Raw genomic sequence first — 22,344 nt, 5'->3', positions numbered from 1 at the left:
ATATTTGACTGTATTTAATAGTTATTTACGATACAAGTGCGGAAAAGAGGAAATTCGAAACGAGTGGCGATAAATTAAAACACGACCGCAGGGTGTGTTTTAAATCGACACGAGTTGCGAATTACCTATTCGCACATGTATCGTACAACGTTTTACAGTACATATGGCCCTTTAAACTTTCGACATATGCACGAAAAGTGCTCTTTTACGCACTAGTGCGAGAAAGTAGCACCATATGTACTGTAAAATAAATTATTTACCCCATGCAAGAAATAAAGCACCAGAAGATTAATAGAGAATCGTAGAAAGCAGTTATTTTTAGACATAATTTCTATTTTAAAACTCGTTTATAACTATAAAGAGTAGGTAATTTGATCGTAACGTCACATGCTAGTATTTCATATAAATTCCATAGTAGCAAATCGTTTTGACAGTTCGAAAAAAGAAACTGATTTGATTAGTAGTCAAATACCCTATTGTAGGTTTAACGTGACTGTGTCTTTATGTTGTCTGATGATTACGGCCATCACTGTTATTCTGTTAATAGGTATTAGTAAAAATGACACTGTTTTATAATGCTACTTGGCTTCAATATTATATATTTTTTAAGACAGAAAGCGGCTACAAATCTAGTAAGTACACAACGGCCCTAAAGTAACAGGCTACGGTGAAAAACTACGAACTACAGTGCGTCATACAATATCATACGGTTGCAATATTTATTTACACTAATCAAGTGCGTAAATCATTATTATACATAACATTTCATCACCAATAATACTTTGTATCTGTAAATAGGTACACAATAGATTACAAAATATAGTCATTATAATTTAATGAGAATTATAACAATATTTACTCGCTCCCAAAATAAAAAAATATAATGTTAGTAAAAATGAACTATATTAATAATATAATATTTACGGTCTCTGAGCTGCCTGGCAAGGTCTTGGACATCGTTGGGGTAAAATAAAATGACAAATTATTTTAAAGTTTTATTAAAGAGTATAAAAATTTACACTTACAGATAATTATTAAAAGACATTACAATCTTGCTAAAGCAGTTTAGCAATATTTTCATGAATTAGTCGAATAGTCGATGTATCGTCGCCTCCCGGTAGGCTTCATTTGTTTAATTTATTGGCACAGAAACAAATAAACACGAGTAACACGACGTCATTATTACACACAAGATCCTTAAAGTACTGGTAACCACGAAATGGTAACTTTTGTGAATACCTATTTAAAATGTAGATATGTTTAAAATATTTATGTACAGTCTTCGTTGCTTATGGAGTTGAAGGATGAGGTATGGTCGCTATATTAGGACACTTTATACTGCAAGTACTAAAAGATCAATCTACTTCTGTGTATTTACAAGGAGAATTGCAATTGTCGGTGTTATTTACATGTTACAATTTTGATCGCATGCGAATGTTAGTAACTAGGAAATCTTAAAAAACTATTTATTAATAAAAGTATATGTATTTATATATACACGTAAAAAATATCCTTGGTGAAACGTATAATGGCAAGTTGTTAGTTAAGACCGGACATCTCCATGATGAATGGAATATACCTAAAGGCAACAAAACAAAAATTAAAAGAGCCTCAAATAGCGTAAGGACGTAATTAAATAATCTAGAATTATCACCAACTAGTATGGCATGTGAAATTGAAAAACGAAACATTAGATATCACCTTTAAATAAACCACGAACCGTCTTAAACCGTTGAATCATTCGAATACATAAGAAACACAAACGGCAGAATCGAGCACTTCGAATCCGCCGAACACATCACACAATACAAACATAAATTTACACTTAGGCAACATAAGATCAACTGCGACTTGATACTTTTGGACGTAAACTGAAACTGGTACTAGGAACCGATCTAGTTAATAGGGGGGAGGTGGTCTCCGCACGTCGGGAAGTTGGGGGGAACAGGGGGCAGATCGGCGTGGGTGCCGACTTGGAGGACTACGTTCATGCCGATGACGATGTGGAAAAGGAAGTGGCAATGGAGGAGCCAGAAGCCAGGGTTGTTGGCTCTGAAACGGAGGATAACGTAGCCATTGTTCGGGACGGCAATGGTGTCTTTCTGGGGAGGCAAGTCTCCTTGTTTAAGATGACGCTCGAGCAGACCCCTCCTGTCCAAATCTAGAGCATGTTTCAAGTTAATCTTCTTGACGTTCTGGTCGGGCGACCGGCCGATACCGATCACGTTGTAAGAGTACCCGTGCAAGTGGAACGGATGAGATAAGTTCGCGATTTGAACTGAAAGTGAAATTTTTCGATTAACATTTGCATGTTTATGTATGTATTTAACTGTTATGGACGATAAAGAGTTTCACTACGTACCTTCGTCGACTAGTACAATTTCTACGATGGCGTTGAGCGGGATATCGACCTTGTGAGTGCACATGCAGTTTTGCCCGCAGTCTGCTGGTCTGTTGTCACCGTTACAGAACTGTTCGGGGTTGATGTCGTCGTACTGACTTATAAGAGGTGTAGGTGGTGCCATGTATGAGATTTCGTCAATTAAACTGATCACATGGTCTCCTTGCGGGGCAACTGTTGATATTAGGAATGCAAATTAAAGGGATAGGCGGTCATAATCAAAGTGTAAAGAATACGAATCTAGCAAATATTTTACCTAAATATCTGTTGTAAGTGTTGGGTTGGAAGAGCATTTCCGGTCTGTAGACGAAGAAACGGAAAGGCAAGAAAATCTTGACGTCTGGTCTTTCCTGCAGGATGGCCGGGTCGATGTTCTGGGCGTTCTTTAGCTGGCTGACGCAAATAGCGTCGTTTCTTGGAACATTACATCTGGCATCCAACGGGTTCATGACCTGGATGGTTAGTACGGAGAAAGGTATTTACGTGCAATTACTATAATACGTGCATACTACTTATAACTACATGTATGCTACATCTAATTATTTATAACTAATGGTCAATGTACTTGCAAACTAGAGGTATTTCATTTAACTACGAGGAACGGGAAACCTTACGAAGTGCATTCAAATAACTAAGATAATCTAGTTACAAGGTTCTGATAGCTACTAGTAATATTTACAGGTTGCAGCTCATTTATCACCGTCAATCTAATAGTTTTTAGGCCAGCTTGATAACGTAGTGGTTTAAAACTAAGCCTCGTATAGTAATGAAATATTGACTACTATTTTAGTTTGAGCAATAATCTGCAACATAGTTGACAGTTCGGTTAAGCTTAATCGAGGCAGGCTACTGGGTGCAGGAATCCAGTTGCAATATCCGCCAATTAATAACCACGACAAGTAGATTCATGAAACGAGGTCTGCGGGCTATCGCAGCGGACGTTTCGCTAATGCCATTTGCACGGAGGAAATATGCACCAGTTTTTTCTTCTATGTAAGGTAATGTGGTATTTACAAGCGAATGTCAAGAGCGGAAAATACTAACGACACAGAAAAACAATGAATTAAGAAAATTAAGGCGCCAGCTTTATTGGACAGCTAAATGAAACTGCTGACTATATAACAGGTGCTTTACCACGTGCAGTATACATTCGGTGTGGGTTTTTGGAATAAATTTAATATATAAATTCATGCTAATTCCAATACCTATATTTTCCTTAAATTTTTTTGTATATATATTTACATCGATTTAGACTTACCACACCCTGAGGCACGCCGACATCGTATGTGGGCGGTTGGCTGGATGGCTGGTAAGGTCCTCTAGCGTACCGCAAGATAGCTAACTGTTGAGCCCTCTTCACACCACACTCACCAAGACCACGCACTTGGATCCAGTATGCGCCTGGGATGTTGTTGGCCTCAATCACAAAATCGTAACGTTCGCCTAAAATTAATTAACATTTAGTAAGTAAAGCATTTCATCGAATGCAACGTAGGATTTTTATTGCAACGTTACCTATCGAATGTTTCGCTTCGTCAAGTTTAGAAATGCTCATTAAATTCCATTGCACTATTTTCGAAGATTACATACGTTCATAAAATATGTGCACTTTAAAAAGCGATGTTTACCTGAGAATGAAATGATAGTGTTCACTTGTACAGGCTGTACAGGCTCGCCGTCCGTAGCGATGACGGTCATGTTATGTCCTTCAAAAGTGACCTGTGCCGGGCACACTGAGGCAAAGGCGTTGATCATTCTAAATCTGTATCTCCTTCCAGGAGTAATGGTGAAGACTTCCAGTGGAGTGTTTGTCATAAAACCGGTGTTGGGGTCACGGAACTGTCCCTTTCCGTTGATCAGCACCGATTCGGGGTCTTGACCGGTGTTGACAGCAAGTCGACCAGGGTATCTCTCAGCAGCATCTTCATGTAGCCAGTCACTGAGTAACATGACGTGTGTGGTCAGATCGTAGTCGTATAAGTGGCTGTTGGGGTCCTTGGAAGGCGGTTGGCGTACTACAATGCTGCCATATAAACCGTCAAGTTTTTGCAGACCGGTGTGCGCGTGCCAGAAGTGGGTACCAGCGTTTCCTTGCCATTGATACCTGGAATTCAAAATATCCATGTTAGCTTATAGTTTTTTTCAAATTATAGTGTTATGCATAGCGTATGAAAGCATTCAATAAGATACCTGAAAGTGTTTCCTTGTTGAATAGGACACTGTGTCACGAAAGGTACTCCGTCGTAGTATTGCGTTCCTCTTTGCCAGATTCCATGCCAGTGAATGGTTACTTCCATACCCTCCATATGGTTTTCAACGTCAATGACAACTTTATCGTTTTCACACACTTGGATAGAAGGTCCAGGTAACATTCTATTCGCGGTGAGAATACCACGTTCTACTCCATCAGCCAACACGCATTGGCAGTGAGACCAAACAACGTTGGTGGCGTTCGGTGTGCACACTTGGCATGCCCTGAAATTAAGTTTTACATATTACATACAGGTCGGTAGGCAGTTTCCTTATCAACTATGTGCCGACTCGATGATTACACCTAAATTTCCTCAGCAGCGTACTTGGATATCGTGAAACATCGGTTTGCATAACCTGTGTCGTCACATATCAATTATAGGCAGCCCCAAAGGTATTTGGATCAGTAGGCGTATACTAAAGTTCGGCATTGAAACGATATAGTTAGCAGTTCAGGTGAAACAAAGCGTGAAGTGTGTAAAAAGAAAATGTCGGTCGGTGGGTCGCGGACGTAGCCAAGTGCAAATTTGTGCACGACGTACCCTTTGTTGTATAAAAGGCGTCGTTAACGTAAGTGCATTGTTACGTTCGAGGCTGCATTTCGGAAAAAATGCTGATTTGTGTTAATGCTTCTCAATTTGGATTCCATTTCTAATTTACTAGATAAAAGCTGATAATTATTTAAACACATCGAATACTTAAGGCAATTTGAATGAATTAAATCTTGTATAGTAATTTAGAAATTCACTCTCTCGTAGTCATATGTAAAAATTATAAATTAACACATCTTAGATGTTTATTTAGTACTTAAGAACAATGAATTGATGAATACATTAATCTTCTTACAGCAGGCTCTCTTTAATGATTAATTTAAGACTGTTTTAGTTTAGATGTGCCTGTCATAGAAAGTTAGTTTTGGATGTGGTTATTACGTTGGTCAAAAACGATTAACCCATTTCGTGCAATGTCACTTGGTGATCTGTCGTAACCGCTAGTTAAGTGGGCGTGCGATTTCATTTCCGTCGAGTAAAGACAATACATAGAGTACAATGGGACAATGTTAAAAAGCCGGGTTTTACGTGTTTACTGAAATCTTTTAAACCTGTAGGTATTTAGTTAAATCTATGTCCAGTTACATTTGTCAGGCTGAGAAAATAAGCAATAAACATAATGTTCGCAAGAAAAACCTGTAGGTATTTAGTTAAATCTATGTCCAGTTACATTTGTCAGGCTGAGAAAATAAGCAATAAACATAATGTTCGCAAGAATGGGTCACAGAACGCCTACAAAAGATCAACGAGCAATATCTCACGGAGGTCAACCGCCGTTCTTAGTCATCACTCATCATTACAAACAACATCACTCACTCATCTTCAAACTTTGCATGTCATATTCATTATTCCTGTATCACAAAGAGAGATTACACGTCTCATATATTTTATTTGAAGTTTTTTTACTATAACGTCGTCAAACCCTTGAAACACATAATAAAATGGTTTACTTACGCTCCCAATACTGTGTATAACTCGAGGGTGAAGTGATAGTAGCAGATCCTTGGTGGTTCATTTTCTCGGCACGCTCTAGCGCATTCATCAGGAGCTGAGAGCATGGGATTCCTCCTTAGCTCAGCAGTAGCGCTGCTGGTAAAGTCCAGATGCTTTAAACTAGTTTTCCCATTGGCGTTTCTCGCTAAGGGAGGCAGAGGGCTGTTCCTGATGCCACCGCTGAGCGGACCGCTGCCGCTGGCTTGAGCAAACGGGTTGGATGAAGGCCCGATGGTGCTACCGATGCTTCCGAAGGACCCGAATGGGTCGCTGTTGGACGGGTGGGTTTGGACTAGGCCGTGTGTGGCGGAGAAAACGCTACTGCTGGAGGTGTCGCGGAAGGGTGTCGCTGTGCCCGCTTGCCACCATGACGCTGATGTGGACTGGTCGTCTGCGATGCTTATGGCTTCTGAAAACAAGAAAATAGTACACGGTTAATACAAGTTCATTTAATAATAATTCATTGAATATGCTTTTGTGCAAGTAATATTATGGATGAAAATCTTACAAAAAGTTTGTCAAAAACAAATGAAAATAGGAGCAAATTTTTTTTTTTGTAATACTTAAGTATAAAACTAAGCGCTAAAAGACAGATGTAGCTACTTGGTAGAGTTGGTAGTAGCATGCTCTACTTAATAGCTCTTCTAATAGCAACCTCGAGCCAAAACTTAGCATTCGGGCAGTCGAGGCGTACGGTCAGCACCCTGAGAGGACTAAAATATACCTAAGATACGCTTTAAGTGAAGCGAAGTTCGCGCAGATCCGCCTCCACCATGTCGCACCAGCGATACGTAACCTATCTGACTGATCTGACCTATCTATTTTTAAAATCGGGCCATCCAACCCAAAAGGGATACTAGGCTTTTCTGCGATTAGTCCAAAAAAAAACATTAAATTACTTATTACTATTAAGAAAAATTAAATTATAATTCGTGTATTGTGTGTACCAAGAAATGCATTGAGACAAGCCGGGATTACAACCCACGGCCTCGGATTTGGAAACTTCTAACGTTTGCTCGTATTGAAAGCTCTATACTTTACAAAAAAAACGTAACAACAGATCGGTCAATCTATTTGGAAACCAAATATAAACATTAATTCATGCGCATAAAAAAAAACAAACAATCTATCACTCTAAACGAATAATATGGCTAACAATTAAGTTTCCTGTGAAAATCGAGAGTTGTTAGTTTTACTAAGTGGCGCATGAAACGAAACTTATCAACACCATATATCTTTCGACGTTCGCTGAGCGGCGGTAGCAGTGAACGTACTCCTCAGATCCGAGTGCAAGATAACTCGCGTGGCAGGTGCGTTAATGCAAATTCCGTTGCAAACTGCGCTTGCGCTCAAGCGCCGACCAGCGTTTATGTTGTCACGAATGTTTTCGTAACGACAATCGGTTCCCTAGAGAACCACGGGTATCAGGAATATAATTGTAACAGGGAAGTGAATGCGACACCTACAAAACTATAGGCTTGCATCGAGAATAACAGTGTAGTTGACTCGCAGGTCAAATTAGATGCTTTTACAAAGTGCAGTCACTTTAGTAGGATAGGCATTGACGTAAGACAGCAATCCGTAACGTCACGTTTTGATGTTGCCATAGAAACGTTAAAAAATATCTTATGGAGTACATTTAGTAAGGAGTACATATTATTTATTAGGTACAGTCGCCATCAGATATATCGGAGCGGCCGAAGTGCTCAAAAATATCTGAACACGCACCTAGCGCCTTGACAATAGAGGCGTGTTCGTGCGTTGTGAGCACCTCGGCCGCTCCGATATATCTGATGGCGACTGTACAGTCGATATTAGGAGTATAAAGGAAGTGCAACATCAAACAGTGTCCGGAAAACGCGATAAAAAGCCGAACGTGTAGTCCGGGAATAAAGACCGGACACGGCTTGTCTTGTTCCACGACGTGCGCGGCAGCAACTCGCGGATGCGACAAGCAGTTTCTGTCTCCAAGATGATTAATAATATACAAAAAAATTACGCATCTTCCTGTCAGTCTTGAAAGCGCACTGAACTCACACGCACGCACTTATATAATTACTTATACTTTCACGCATTTCACACGCTTGCATTCATGTTTAAATCGTGTAACTAAAGATCATATATGCCGCCTATATTATCACTTACCTATGCAATATGCATAAGAAGCAGTGTACATTGATAAACAACGTATTCATTCATCAAATTTAAACGATTGGCACAACAATTATATCTATTTAAAGTTCAGTAAACTAGTTCTGTCTGGCCACGGAGCAAAATAATTAAGTGTCTGCAACTGTGGGACATGACTTGGTTCACGGCCTTTAGCACAGTCAACACTGTCACTTCCTTATTGTCCAACTGTTAAGTTACATGTACTAGATTATAAGCCAATGTTATGCCAATTATATTTGAATGTTTTTCTATTGTTACAAGAAAAAAAAAACGTAGCTTTACCTGGAAATATTAAGCTAGAAATTACGAGTAAAACAAGTTATTCGATACCGACTGTTTTGATTATCAGATGCTTGACTTAATGTCAGTTTAAATAGTTGTAAGTTATATCAGCTATTAGAAGTCGGTAATAAAATATAGAGTTGGTATTTATAATGGTTGGGGACCCCAAGAGGGGATTTTTGTAGTTACTCGAGCGCGTCAGATTAAGATATGAGTGATATCAGATCTTGCTACCCCGTGGAATCTACCTTTACCACTTTTAGCCGTCTATGTTGAGCCGTTGATTGGTGGGGGGTTCAACAAATCGTTAATCAGATTGTGGCTGGACATTTAGTCCAAATTAATGCTATAGCTAATTGACTAAATCTGACAATTAATTGTACGCATTTCCTTAATCTGACGGTTACAATCGGGCGTCGAACTTGTGTTCGTCAGATTAAGGAAATGCGTACAAATAAGTGCAATATTAAGTTATAGAAAAATTATAACATTAACTTGGACCAAAACGACCAAATCCACATTCTACTTTTGATTTTAATTAAATGCTATATTTATACCTGTTCAGTTACCTTCCAAGGGCGAAAAGTAAGCGTAGCATTAATTGTCTGTGACGCGGGCAAATACTTATATCTACTATAATGATGAATTATTCCCTATCATTCGTGAAACGATCTAGTAATTATAAATATGAATACTAATACCTATATGTCTTATGTTTTCCAATATCCTTTGAGCAATTAATAAAACAGTCAAGACGACTACTCCAAACAACAACAGGTACTTATACCTAAAAGGTACATAAGTATGACTGAGAATTGTTCGTCGTTTAACTTTATGCAAACTGTCGCCTTTCGGAGATAGATCACAGATAAACATAGTAACTTTCAATTAGCAAATGTATCTGCGTACCTAGTTCCTCGTTGACGCTCTTAGGTAACTTTCAGATAACTTCACAATTAGGCCGGCGTTACGCGGTTATCGTGTGGTTTTTGTAATCGCGAGACAATTTCCCCGGGTTCCTGGTTACAATTGGATCATGGGGAAGTGTTATGTACATGTGCAGGCGCAACATTAAAGTGAGATTCATCACCTTTCGCAATTTTGAAGTTCCAAAAAAGAGGTTGAAAGTCGATGGTGCTCAAGTATTATATGGGTCTCTATTGTTTCCCATATAGTTTTAAGTCATAAAGTATTGTTTGTCCACATTTTCGTTAGTCATCGTTTAGTTTTTTCAGAAACGCGTAACTTTTCAGGATTGCCATGATACAAACCTAACCTAACCTAACCTATCTATAGGATAACCTGAGGAAAATCCTGAAAAGTTAACGGTTTCAGAGTTATGACTAATGATAACATGACAATCATCATCAAATTATATGAATTTCATGTTATCAATTTTTGTTTTGTACAATAAAGTGATTTACTACTACTACTACAATCATTACATTATGACTTTCAATAATTATGTCACACAAAGGGACCCCGTAATATATAAATAGGTAGCTGTAAAGGAAATTGTGAATTTGTTACGTTACTCCTTCTAATTTGTATATTAGTTTGGTATTAATAGTAATTATTAGTTATTTAGTTACTTATCACACAAATAACTTTAATAGACAAAAATACCTTCTTTTTGATCACTTATATTGCACTAAGATGATAAGTAAGCTTATGCACCTATGTACTAGTATTATTTACGAACATTAAAGCACGGGTCAGCTTTCTACTCATGGTGTTAAAAGTGTCTAGGACATAGTATAAACAGGGCAAAGTATTTAAACTGTTGTGAGACATACTAACATTACCTGTACCTACTCTTCCTAGACAACATACAACATACTTTGCCCTTAAATCATTTTACGGTTTAGACACTTGTTTTAGTCACTCGCGCGACAGACCTAGTCTCTCCGAAACATGTCGCGCGAGTGACTAAAACAAGTGAGTCTAAACCGTAAAATGATTTAAGGGCAAAGTATGTTGTATGTTGTCTAGGAAGAGTAGGTACAGGTACACTTATCTTAATTGTTACTGTGTCTCGTCAAGAGACTTTACGAGGGGAAAACTAGTAAAAGTAAGTTTAATTGCTTGATTGGTTAATTGCCTGGTTACTGTTTCTAGACTAATCTAGAATTCCGTATTACTGGTTCTAAATCTGGTTTAGGATTATACATATTTATTGTCTGGTTTTGCGCAAAATGATTGCATATCGATAACTTCTGATAGATTATTCCATAGTGACTAACAACTAATAAAAGTGTAGGAAGCTATACCCTCTAGCGCCCCACCGTCCTAATACTAATTAGTAGGTACTAATTACCTACAATGAGAATCATTATTAAATAGAATAGAGTTGTTTTTGTTTTATTTCGCTCGATTTTAAAACATTGATTAAAATTTGACTGCCAATTTATCTTGGTTAGGTGGGCGGCTAGAAGATACAGCATACATAACTAGATGCTTGCTCTAACCTTAAAAAATAAATACATAATTATATGTGAAAAAGATTAGAAAGGTATTGGTGTGGAAATTGCAAGATACACAATTACACGACCAACATTTAAAAGCGCAAGTTAAATACCTACTCGTATCTTTTTATGGTCATGAAATTGATAATACTAAAAAGTGCAGTTACCGGTTTAGTGATATATTTGGCAGTTCAGTAACAAGAAAGCGGGTGTTTTTATATGTAAAAAGTGTAGAAATTAAGATGAAGACTGTAAGGGGACACTGAATTAAGTAGGTAACAAAATCATGATTGCGGTATTGCAAATTTGAACAGACAAGGACAAGATTTTTTTAAATTAGACAGCTCAATAATATGCAACCACCACTGTTACAAAGGAGCTAAGTACATAAATATTTGATCCGTCTTTTTACCTGGTACATTTGTTACGTATAAAATGAAACTGTTATTTTGGATAAGTGATGTTAGGTAGAAAACAAAAACATTAGGATGATTGGCTTTTTTTTTACTGTAGGCACGAAGGACAACTAATTACCTAGCCATAATATTTACTGTGATAATTTAATTAAGAAAATAACATTTCATTCGACTTCCTACAAAAAATCATTAAGCCTACTATAGATAACAATACCAGAACGTGTAGGCTTTTTAACGAATTGACCTCATCAGTGGGTCACGAGCGCGGGAGGGAGGTCATCTGTGATACTAACTATTCCCACCTGTCAGTGTACAATACAGTTTGTGCAATATATCAATCAAGCTTCAATTTATTATACGATTATAATCAGCTACACCCACAGGCGCCTAAAGCCTTTAAAGTCATGTTAATATTTGAGTAGAGCAATAAAGTAAATATAACTATGTTTAAAGTGCCCGCTGATTTACCTCGTTAAAGTGATTTAACAGTAGCAATGATCAACACTTCGCACAATTTAGGTTATAAATCAAATGTCCAATAACGAAATGAATTTATTTAGGAAGCAATTATCTAAATTGTACCGTTATTTTCTGTAGGTATAGAAACCTTTTTCACTGTAAATTTGTCCTTTTAGTTAAAATACTAATGGAAATGTTCTAAATAATTAGACAACATCCTTACTTCACAAAAATTTAAACTCATCTTAAAAACATTGAAATATCATTCTTACATTACGTTAAATGAATGAAATTCAAATCAAAAATGACGCAAATGTTGAGAAAGTGTAATGATATTAACTTTATGATACCGAATTTATTTAAATGTCAGACAAGCGTGAACAGTGAACACTGTCGAAATGTTTATTCTTGAAATTCAAAGTGTAAGTAAAGCGAACTAGACAACCATGGGCTTTCAAGCAGAAAAGAGAGAAAGTGTAAATTTTAACGGATTCGATGAGTTAGTAAATCACTGTCTTCAGAAGCAACGAGTTAAAAACCAATAAAATCAGTTCCAGAGGGGGCCGATTTTTGAATTTTGAGCGCTCGATTTCGTGTGGCTTCCTTCAATATAATATCTCCACTACTAGGCATTTAAATTCTACGAATAGAATTGAAAACGAGTAGTGGTCAATACTACTAGATTCCCAATCTCTATTTCAAAAATTTCTACAGATTTTCGAGCGACGAAATCGAGCGCTGGAAAATCAAAAATCGGACCCCAGTGTGAATAAACGATATTTCTGGTGCTGATTAAACGACATTATTCGCCGTTCCATGCGATTTGGTGAACGCTGTAAGTATATCGGTTTCAACATGACTCATTAGGTAGAAACGGAGGTGATTTAATGCATATTCGATTACAAGTAGTAAGTTATCTCTACCGGTTTTTGTATGATTTGAGGACTAAACTTAAATTAACATTTACTTATTTAACTCCTTAGGAGCTAACAGTAAGGCTTACATATCCCATTAGGTATGTTTTATAGGAAATCGCATACCACTGTTATGTACTTACAAATATTATGTAGGTATATATTTTTTCGCATTCTTCCATTAGGAAAAAGCCTAGAAATATCGCATTATAAACCACGTTGGGTTCTTAATATTAAGTGTAAACAAGCTAATTGCATCTCGCATTGAGCACTCGCTGGCATTGCGGTAGGCACGCGTGAAACGAGAGCAATGTGTTAGTGGTTGCGACTCGAGACTTCGTGAGCGACTTGCATATAAGGGACAGCGTACAAAGTTATAATCATGTGACCTGTGAGCCTGTTCGTAAATGCTCTTTGGTGGATTGAGATAAAATTGATAATGTGTTCACTTGCATTAGCGAAAGCACAACGAACTGATAGGTACCTACGAGTAATAAGTAAGAAGTAAATATAATTGATTCGTTTTTTTGTTGCTGAGCGCAGTACCGCCTCAATAATCCACAAATTATGAGAACCATTCACAAATTCATCATCATCATCTTCCTGGCGTTGCCCTGACTTTGCCACGGCTCCTGGGAGCCTGAAATTCGCTTGGAAACTAATCCCAAGAATTAGCGTACACTAGTTTTTACGAAAGCGACTGCCGTCTGATCTTCCAACCCAGATGGGAAATACGGCTTATTTGGATTAGTCCGGTTTCCTCGCGATGTTCTCCTCAAAAAACTCATTGGTATGACCCACGACCTTCCAGATTGAAAGTACCTAGCACGTCCGTACAGCTAGGCTTTCCATTCTAAATTCACCATCATCATCATATCAGCCTTCTATCGCCCACTGCTGAGCATAGCCCAGAAGTGACCCGCAGTCTTCCGAATGTCGTCCACCCAACGAGCCAACGGACGCTAGGCACTTCTTTCGTCTGAAAGCGGCCACCATTCCGTTAATATTTTGGCCCACCTGCCATCACTCTAAATTAAATTAAAACATTAATTTTAATTAAATTAAATTTAATTATTTTAAATTAATTTTGGTAAACTAAAATAGGTATTTTTAGATTTACAGGAGATATCAGTAAGTTGTACAAATACATATGCATTAAGATAATCATTATTTATTTAATTATTGAACAAAACTAACAGTAAACACACAACATTGCGTTTCTAAACAGACGACAGATATTTCATATTTCAGCATAAATTTGATGTCAAAAATGTTAACTTAATGTTATTAAAAATGCTGCGACACATTTAAAGCGAAAGTTAAGAATGCAACTATGCCAATCATTCTAACAGCGAAACAAATTAATTACAAACTTAATTTAACGCTCGTTGATTTTGAAATTGGTCTTAGACAAATTACAAAAGAGACAGCATGCTGTTAACAACTTATCGGTACATTAATATGACAGTGAAAGATGAAAATTTTAATCAACGAATTTAACAGTCACGTAAGTAAACGATTACTGCTCTTTCAGAACGCTTGATGAAGTATTGGTAAATTCAAATGCATAGGTACAAGCGGAAAATGATATAATCAGTTATTATCTAATAACATACAATCTAAGCATTATTAACTTTCTTTTGCCACTTGTTTACCTAAAGTGATCAATTAAATATGTTAAGCAATATTTTTTTTTTCAAAACCAATCACTTGTATAAATCGGTTGCTTAACAAAACTATGGCTTCAATACAATGTAGAGGTCGAAAATTAAATAACCTACCTTAATGAATATGTTACAGTATTTAATAATGTAGCTTCAGGCGTCTGGTATCGCAGAACTTTCACCGCTTAGGCTTCTTGTTCAGCATTGTTCACCCATTGCGCAAGATTGCATGTGATCGCTAGGAAGTGAGGCACTTGGCCTCGTAACACGAGATGTTCGTAAGACATAGCTTGTTTTTCGCGTAAATTGATTTGTCACTCTAATTAGTATAACTCATAACATTTCCCTTTATTCGTTGTTAATAAGTGTTAGTTTGGAAAATGTTTTGCGCATTTTATTAATTATTATTGTTATAATTCTATATTTCATTTAGGTTAATTGTAATTTAAAGAAATATGGGTTAAACATACAACATGGGTCTGAACATCTTTTTTATTGACAAGAATATACCTTTTATGTTATTAGCAAATGCCCACGCGGTCGTCCGTGCGAGCATCGTTTAACGCACTTCCAACAAAACTTCATACGAAAAAAATTACCTTTATGTTATTTTAAGTTATAAACTTATATAATTTTGACGTATATATCTTCATCCTTTGACAAACTCACTTTTATAATATTAGTTAGGATTCATCTCTTCATAAGAAACGGAAGAAAATTTCCTCAGAAATTAGTTAAGGTTTCCGTTCGCATAAGTTTTAATGGGTATAATATAAAGCACTATATCGACACTAAACACCTTTATTGGTACCATATAACAGGGTTATTATATGAAAGCGTAAAATTGTGAAGAAGCGGTAACATCGGAAGTAAAATGTGAGAACGAGATAGGTAAGTTTTATGAGTGAATCGCATTCGTTGCATGACGAGTTCAATTTAAATGAATTATAAAAACTTTGATTACGCTCCGCTCCACAAAACTTTAACCTAAACGAAGATATGTTTGTAAGAAAGTTCAAAAAAATATAGGTGTGTTTGATAGAAAGTGCATATTATAACAATATGCTTACAAATAATTTCAATATTCAAGATAGTTAAACTTTAATATCGATATTTATAACACTGTGTTTCAAGAAGGGGATACTCGTTGGTAACTAATATACTGTATGTCTTTCCCATTACAAAACAATGGTGTTCCGGACCTTTGGGAGGCGTGACCCCGCTCCTGCCGAAGCCAACCCGTGAAGGCCCTTTTAACACTTTAATAAAATGTAGGTAAGGGATACACCGAGCGGATGCTGCTCTTGCCCGTGTCATGGGACGCGCGCAGAGGCAGCAGCAGCACCCGCCAGGTTGTAAGGACTGTTTGAGAGTTGATGGAATCTAAAATGACATGAACTGGGCTATTGGGTGTAAGCGATGGAGTACATACTGGGCTATGGGATTAAACATATTGTTATGAGTGGGTAATAAACAAGTAGGTACTTACTTTATTATTCTCTGTCGCTTAAAAGTCAATTTTAAGACTAGTATGTTATTACGACTAATGTTTTGTCGAAAACTAGGATTTTACATTGCAATTTGACATTTTTTTTCTATAATTAGCCTACTTATATACGACATCAATAAATTAAAATAATAACAATTAATAATAAACTGACAAATCAATTCAATTAATCATTTACCAATATAATTATTTTTGACGATATATTCTTAGATTTAGTTTTAAGATTTGCGGTCATTTATTTTATTTTATTTTGATTTAAATTGATTACTAATAAGTAAATGTAATTAGCCTAGAATAATATTACTATTGTGTGCCCTTACAGGGTGTCATGATCTGACTTTATATTATTTAACACCTATTATGTACATGACAATACAATAAATAAATGATAAATGATAAAATTTCATAGTTATAATTAAACACAAAATTTATCGAGATTACAGATCTCAGAATTTACTTTTAATGACTGACAGAGTGCAGCGCTGGCCTTTTAGTAAACCATAGAGTAACTTATACATACTGTGCCTTTAACAGTTTTTTGATAAGTTTTCAGAGACAATAAAATATGACATTGATGCATCGAGGCGGTTTGTTTACAGAGGATCTACCTGGAAACGCGAATCCGAAATTTCGATATCTGCCTCTTTATCGCTCGAATACGCAAGAGTGACAAAGATGTTTAATAACGAAATTTCGATTTTCTAGTTTCGCGATAGACCCTCAGATTGTGGTAGTGGCGCAGAGTTTTGCGACCGGTCTGGCCTAGTGCCCGTGAAGCCGATGGTCCTGGGTTCGAATCCCGGTAAGGGCATTTATTTGTATGATGAGCACAGATATTTGTTCCTGAGTCATGTGTGTTTTCTATGTGTTTAAGTATTTATATATTATATATATCGTTGTCTGAGTACCCATAACACAAGCCTCCTTGGGCTTACCGTGGGACTTAGTCAATCTGTGTCCTATAATATTTATTTATTATTATTTCTCTTTATTAATCTTTTTTCTTAAGTTAGGATTTTTATAATATGTATATAAAAGTAAAATATAAAACACTTACAAAACAATACAAAATACATATAAACACATTATAAAAAACCTAACCTAGGGTGCCGCCAGCAGCGAGGCAGGGCCCAAGCTGCCGGTGGTCAGGGCTGCAGAGAGAGGAACCGCCGGACTATCCGCGCCGTGTCCAAGATCACCGCCTTCTGCATGTGACCCTTGATCCAACCACCTAGCGAGAGTCTCTCAAGGTGTTGGTCGAGACTCTTCGCTATGAGACCGTTCGCCGAAACAACTATCGGGACAATGATCGTCGAATCAACATGTCATTATTATTATTAGTATTTTTTTGTGTAGTTGTATTTTATAAACTTAATTCTCAATATTTACACCAATTCAATGGTGACAATCACACAAGATACCAAGAGACCAAGGTACACATCCAGCACAGATTATTTGTATTACTTTAGAAATCGACATTTGATGTGTGTCCGCTAATTTTGCCATACGCATGGGAACTTTGTATCATTACAGAGGGCAGTTTCTTTACACTGGAGACGTTCACACGGTATGTTTGGTTAGGTACTCGCCTCTTTCTAATTGTTCTCGTAATAGCCGATAATTGCTTTTCTCAAGGTATGTTTAATATGCCTTCATGATTGCCAAAAGCGTATATTGTCTCTGTTTTAAAAATAGGTGCGGTCAATGGAAAACTATGTTAGGTGTGGGACTCATTAGAACTGCTTTAACTGTATCATATCATTTAAACATAAGAGGCTATTTGTGTCAAAACTTCAAGCATACCTACCCCTTATTAGTTTACGCGGTATTTTCCTGCGATTTATGTTGAATAATTTTCTTACAATAGCCAAGCCGGTAGGAATCGAGTATATACGTGCCTCCCCACTTGTGGCTTTGCAATGAAAAAATGACTAGAAATACCAGCATGTGCATTGTGAAAACTTCGAAAGACTTCAAAGACTTAATTTTGAAAATGGCAGATACCTATCTTCTAAACTAGAAACACTTTCTACTGTAGTAACAGTAAGCAGGATGCCTTGGTAAGCATGGCAGTAGCGTTAGTGTTGCTAAAGTATATGGTTTTATAGATAATTTCCATTTTTAAAATTACTCGCTTTCGAAGTTAACCCAATGCACCTTACCATATTAAAGTTGTTGAAACATAAAAAAATGCTTTCACATATTCGTGCATCATCGACTTATCACGTTATGCGTGTTTATGGGCATACGAGTATGTAACGATTGACTCGCATTTCTGTTCACATGTTAACTCTATAATTCTACATAAACTACATACTTTATTGGTATCCGTAATACAAGGCCGCTTGTTAATGAAATCTGAAATTGTATGTATTCAGGTACATACTATTTGTAATTTTAAATACGGTAAACCGAAAATGTATATTTCCTGATCTAATAGCCATTTGCTAAGTTGTTCCTGCAGGCAATGGTTGTAAGTGGAATTGAACTGCGTGAATTTATAGTACTGGTTCGTAAGGAAACTGTAACTAATGTCCTCACGACTCAATTTGGCAATCTAGATCTCTGTAGGTATATCAGATACTGTTCGCGTAATAAATTTTAAGGACGATGAATGTGCGTGTCAAGCAGTTTATGTGAAAATGGTTAAGTAACTTTCATTTAAGTAAAAGATTTGAAATGAAGCCTAGATCTTATTGCGTTCCACCTACGTACCTGCTCAAAGTAGGTCAGAAATGTTGAAATAATGTAAAAAGGTCGGCCAAATTTCACACATGGGAAGGCCCATACAAACGGAGTTTCGTTTTTAATTTTAAAACTACGTATTGGATTGTAATGAAACTTTGCACATACAATGACATGAGGTTTATCTAGGTCTGTAATTTGTTTATATAGCTCTAGTATATAAAACAAATGAAATAGAGCAAAAACAAGTTTTGTATGGAAAACCTAAATTCGCTGTATTTTTTAACTCTGAAGCTACATAAACTAATTACAGACATAGATATACCTTATCCTATTGTAAGTACAAAGTTTCAGAGCAATCAAGTTAGTCGTTTTCAAATGAGAGCGTAACTACGTTTGTAAGGAGTAGGTACCGAGCTTGCCGGGGACTTTTAAAACAATATTAAAACATATATTTGGTAAAATCACAGTTCAGTAACGTATGTTCCCGCTACATTGGGAATATATGTTATTGAACTTTACTGTGCTTTTAACAAATATATTTATGTCTTAGTATTGTTTTGGCCTTTTTGCTAGCCAAATACACTTATCAACCCCAAAGGTATACCCTTTGGGGTTGATAAGTGTATTTGGCACAGTAACAAAATAATCTTAATAGAAACCTAACTATCCAAACACATTTAGTATATTTCCCCGTAAACGTTAGTTTAAAGTAAATAATTGTTAAGTTTCACAAGCGGAGACAATTACGCCAAACAAAAGACAAAAGACTTGATAATGTTACAGTTCTTTAATTAAACCCGACCATATCCAGGAACTGTCCATTTTGTCTAAAAACAACCTTGGCTTTGTTATTAAATTGTCTAGCGTTTCATGCTTTGTTACTCTTATTACTCTATCCAAGTTTGGAATTAAATTATAATACGTATCATGTACCAAATTAAATTACCGCTACCCGTGGACACCAGCAACACCAGAGGGGTTGTAAGTGCGTTGCCGGCCTTTAAGATGGGAGTACGCTCTTTTTTTTAATAAAACTACTGTCACAAAAAGGATAAGTTGCGAATTCTTATTTGGTATTACTCTACTTTATATATATTTAAAAACTTATGTATAAAAATAATTTTCATGAAAAAAACACTTAGATTTATTGATTAAACTTCACTAGTTCGCAAATGTTAGCCTGCGATATTATTTTTCTTATTCGAAAACATAAATGCAATAAACCTACTAAATAAAATAACTACGGAATTTGTATTAGCTGTGTGTTTATGGGATCGTGGGATTAAAATATGTATTCCCATAACTCGTAAACCATGAGAAAACATGCGTAAAGTTGAGAAGCAATTAATAAATTTTCATCTGTAAGTAGTCGAGATAGGATACCTAGTATATTTTTATAGCGGAGTGATTATCGCAGTGTGGTGCAACCGAGTAATGGGCAGGTAATTGTCTTGTGTGTGTAATCCTGTGTAATCGCCGCGTGCGCAATGCCCCACGGTGACTATGACTGCTCTGTGACATTGGAGTGCGAAGCGCGAGTTATGAGAGTATTATTTTAAGTGACTACGCGGACCCCATACTGGGATCTGTAAAATTCGAAAGGAAATATCGCTTCTTTTTCCTACTACCCTTAAGTTAGTAGTAGGAAAAAGAAGGGATATTTCCTTTCGAATTTTATAATATCGACTCCACCTGTCACGTCGAGACTTATTTTAGACCGGTTTCTTATACTTAAGTATTTACATATTTACTTTAAATAAACTTTAATTAAATAAACGAATATACGATAAGGTACCGTAAAATCAGGTAACTCACTATAGTCCTTAAGTACTATGGTCCAGTTTTTAACGTTGATTCTTAACGAGCCTCATTTATTTTGGAGCTTAGATACACATGCTTTTTCTATATTATATAAGTCAATATAATTTGAGAAATACTTATACATATTTTACTGGAACTTGAATTTGGACCATAGTTGTAAGTTGTGGTCTAAAGTTACCTAATTTTACGGTACTAACTTTCATATTCTTGGCTATATGAATGAAATGAATATATTTGAAAAATACACTGAAACAAAATGCTTGTATCCGATTTACAGTACCAAAACCATAAGTGCCCCGTGAGGTAGATTTTGTACGTAGCACTGAAAATGCTGTAGGTTACTGAAAAAGTTGAAATAAAAGTTAAAATAGGGTTACTTATTTTAACGTATTTCAACTATTTCAGTCTTCAACTTAACAAAATTACAGCAAATTGTTTTTTTTTAAAGAGTCCCCGGCAAACTCGGCCGAATTTTACCTTCCCATACAAACGGAGATTCGTTCTCATTTTAAAACTTCGTGTTGGATTATAATGAAACTTTGCATATACAATGACATGAGGTATATCTATGTCTGTAATTAGTTTATATAGCTCCAGTTTATAAAACAACCGAAATAAAGCATGTTTTGTATGAAAAACTTAAATTCGCTGTATTTTTTTACTACGGTATCTAAAGCTACATAAACTAGTTACAGACCTAGATATACCTTATCCTATTGTAAGTACAAAGTTTCAAAGCAATAAAATGAGAGCGTAACTACGTTTGTATGGAGAACCGATCTTGCCGAGGACTCTTACTCGCTCTCCGCTCGATCTTGAACCACACCAGCTTTACATAAACAAAAGACCGAATCTAAACGCTATGTGGACACACATAAAAGGGCGTGTTGTGCAATTATATTTCGCGATATAATTAAGCTTTTGACAGTAATTAGCCGGTGGCAACAGTTTAGCAGGTGTTTATTAACTGCTACCAAACCATCTGATAAGGTTCGCCTCGACACTTGTATTAGCTTTACAATTACTAAAGAGAATAGATAGTATAGAGGGTTATTGTGATAGTAACTTTTGTAGTCACAGTAAATTTACTGCCATCTATCGACACAGGATTAAAACAATGTACGTCTGTATGTCTGGATGTAAAATGTACTCTTTTGCCGGTTTATTTCCCTTTATTCGCACAAATATGTGTATATATCTCTTTTGTTTAAGTGGTTAAGCATCAGCACCTTATCCGCTCATCATCGTATCAATAAACAATATCTTTAATGGACTATTATATCAAAACGAGTATATACGCAAGGGTCACTTTAGTATAATACCTATAACCGTTACTGACATACTATTCTAAGACATTACGTATCAAAAGGGCAAAGTTGTAAACCTAAGGTCACCGGCTAGAATATCACCTTTGAGTTGTTTTGAAATGTAACACTCGAGTGACTTGAAAACAGACCACTTTGTTCACATTAAGGCTTCCTGGATAAGCGGATGAGGTCGGTTAGCGCGAAACAGCTTAATTATAGTAACGCCCTTATTGCGCGATATGGGTGATTGACTAACATTTCTAGCCAGTTAAAATATGGGCCGATTTTTATTTTGCTGTCGATTTTGTTTTCATTAGATTTGGATAAAATTTGGACGGTTTGAAGATTCTGGGTGGAATAGATACGAAATCCCGATTTGGGACAAAAAAAATGTAATTTTTCGTTGTCACGAAAAGATTCCAAACGTTTTCGTAACTTAGTGAAGGATTATTTA

The 22,344-nt window shown here is 36.4% G+C and overlaps 1 protein-coding gene across 1 annotated transcript in view; it reads right to left on the bottom strand.

Annotated features, from left to right (window-relative positions):
* Positions 1-982: 982 nt before the first annotated feature.
* LOC134742369 (uncharacterized) overlaps positions 983-22,344 on the bottom strand; it is a 51,283-nt gene continuing 29,921 nt past the window's right edge. The window contains exons 2-8 of the mRNA XM_063675466.1: positions 6,157-6,604; positions 4,592-4,876; positions 4,030-4,505; positions 3,660-3,844; positions 2,658-2,853; positions 2,363-2,575; positions 983-2,278 (exon numbers count right to left, since the gene is read on the bottom strand). Of these exons, the coding sequence (XP_063531536.1) occupies positions 1,896-2,278; positions 2,363-2,575; positions 2,658-2,853; positions 3,660-3,844; positions 4,030-4,505; positions 4,592-4,876; positions 6,157-6,604 (2,186 nt within the window). The 3' untranslated portion in view covers positions 983-1,895. The remainder of the gene's footprint in view (positions 2,279-2,362; positions 2,576-2,657; positions 2,854-3,659; positions 3,845-4,029; positions 4,506-4,591; positions 4,877-6,156; positions 6,605-22,344) is intronic.

This window comes from Cydia strobilella, chromosome 6 (assembly GCF_947568885.1).
Source record: "Cydia strobilella chromosome 6, ilCydStro3.1, whole genome shotgun sequence".
In the NCBI taxonomy this organism is placed as follows: Eukaryota; Metazoa; Arthropoda; class Insecta; order Lepidoptera; family Tortricidae; genus Cydia; species Cydia strobilella.
The sequence above is the reverse complement of the archived record's forward strand: the minus strand, read 5'-3'. Positions and strand labels throughout refer to the sequence as shown.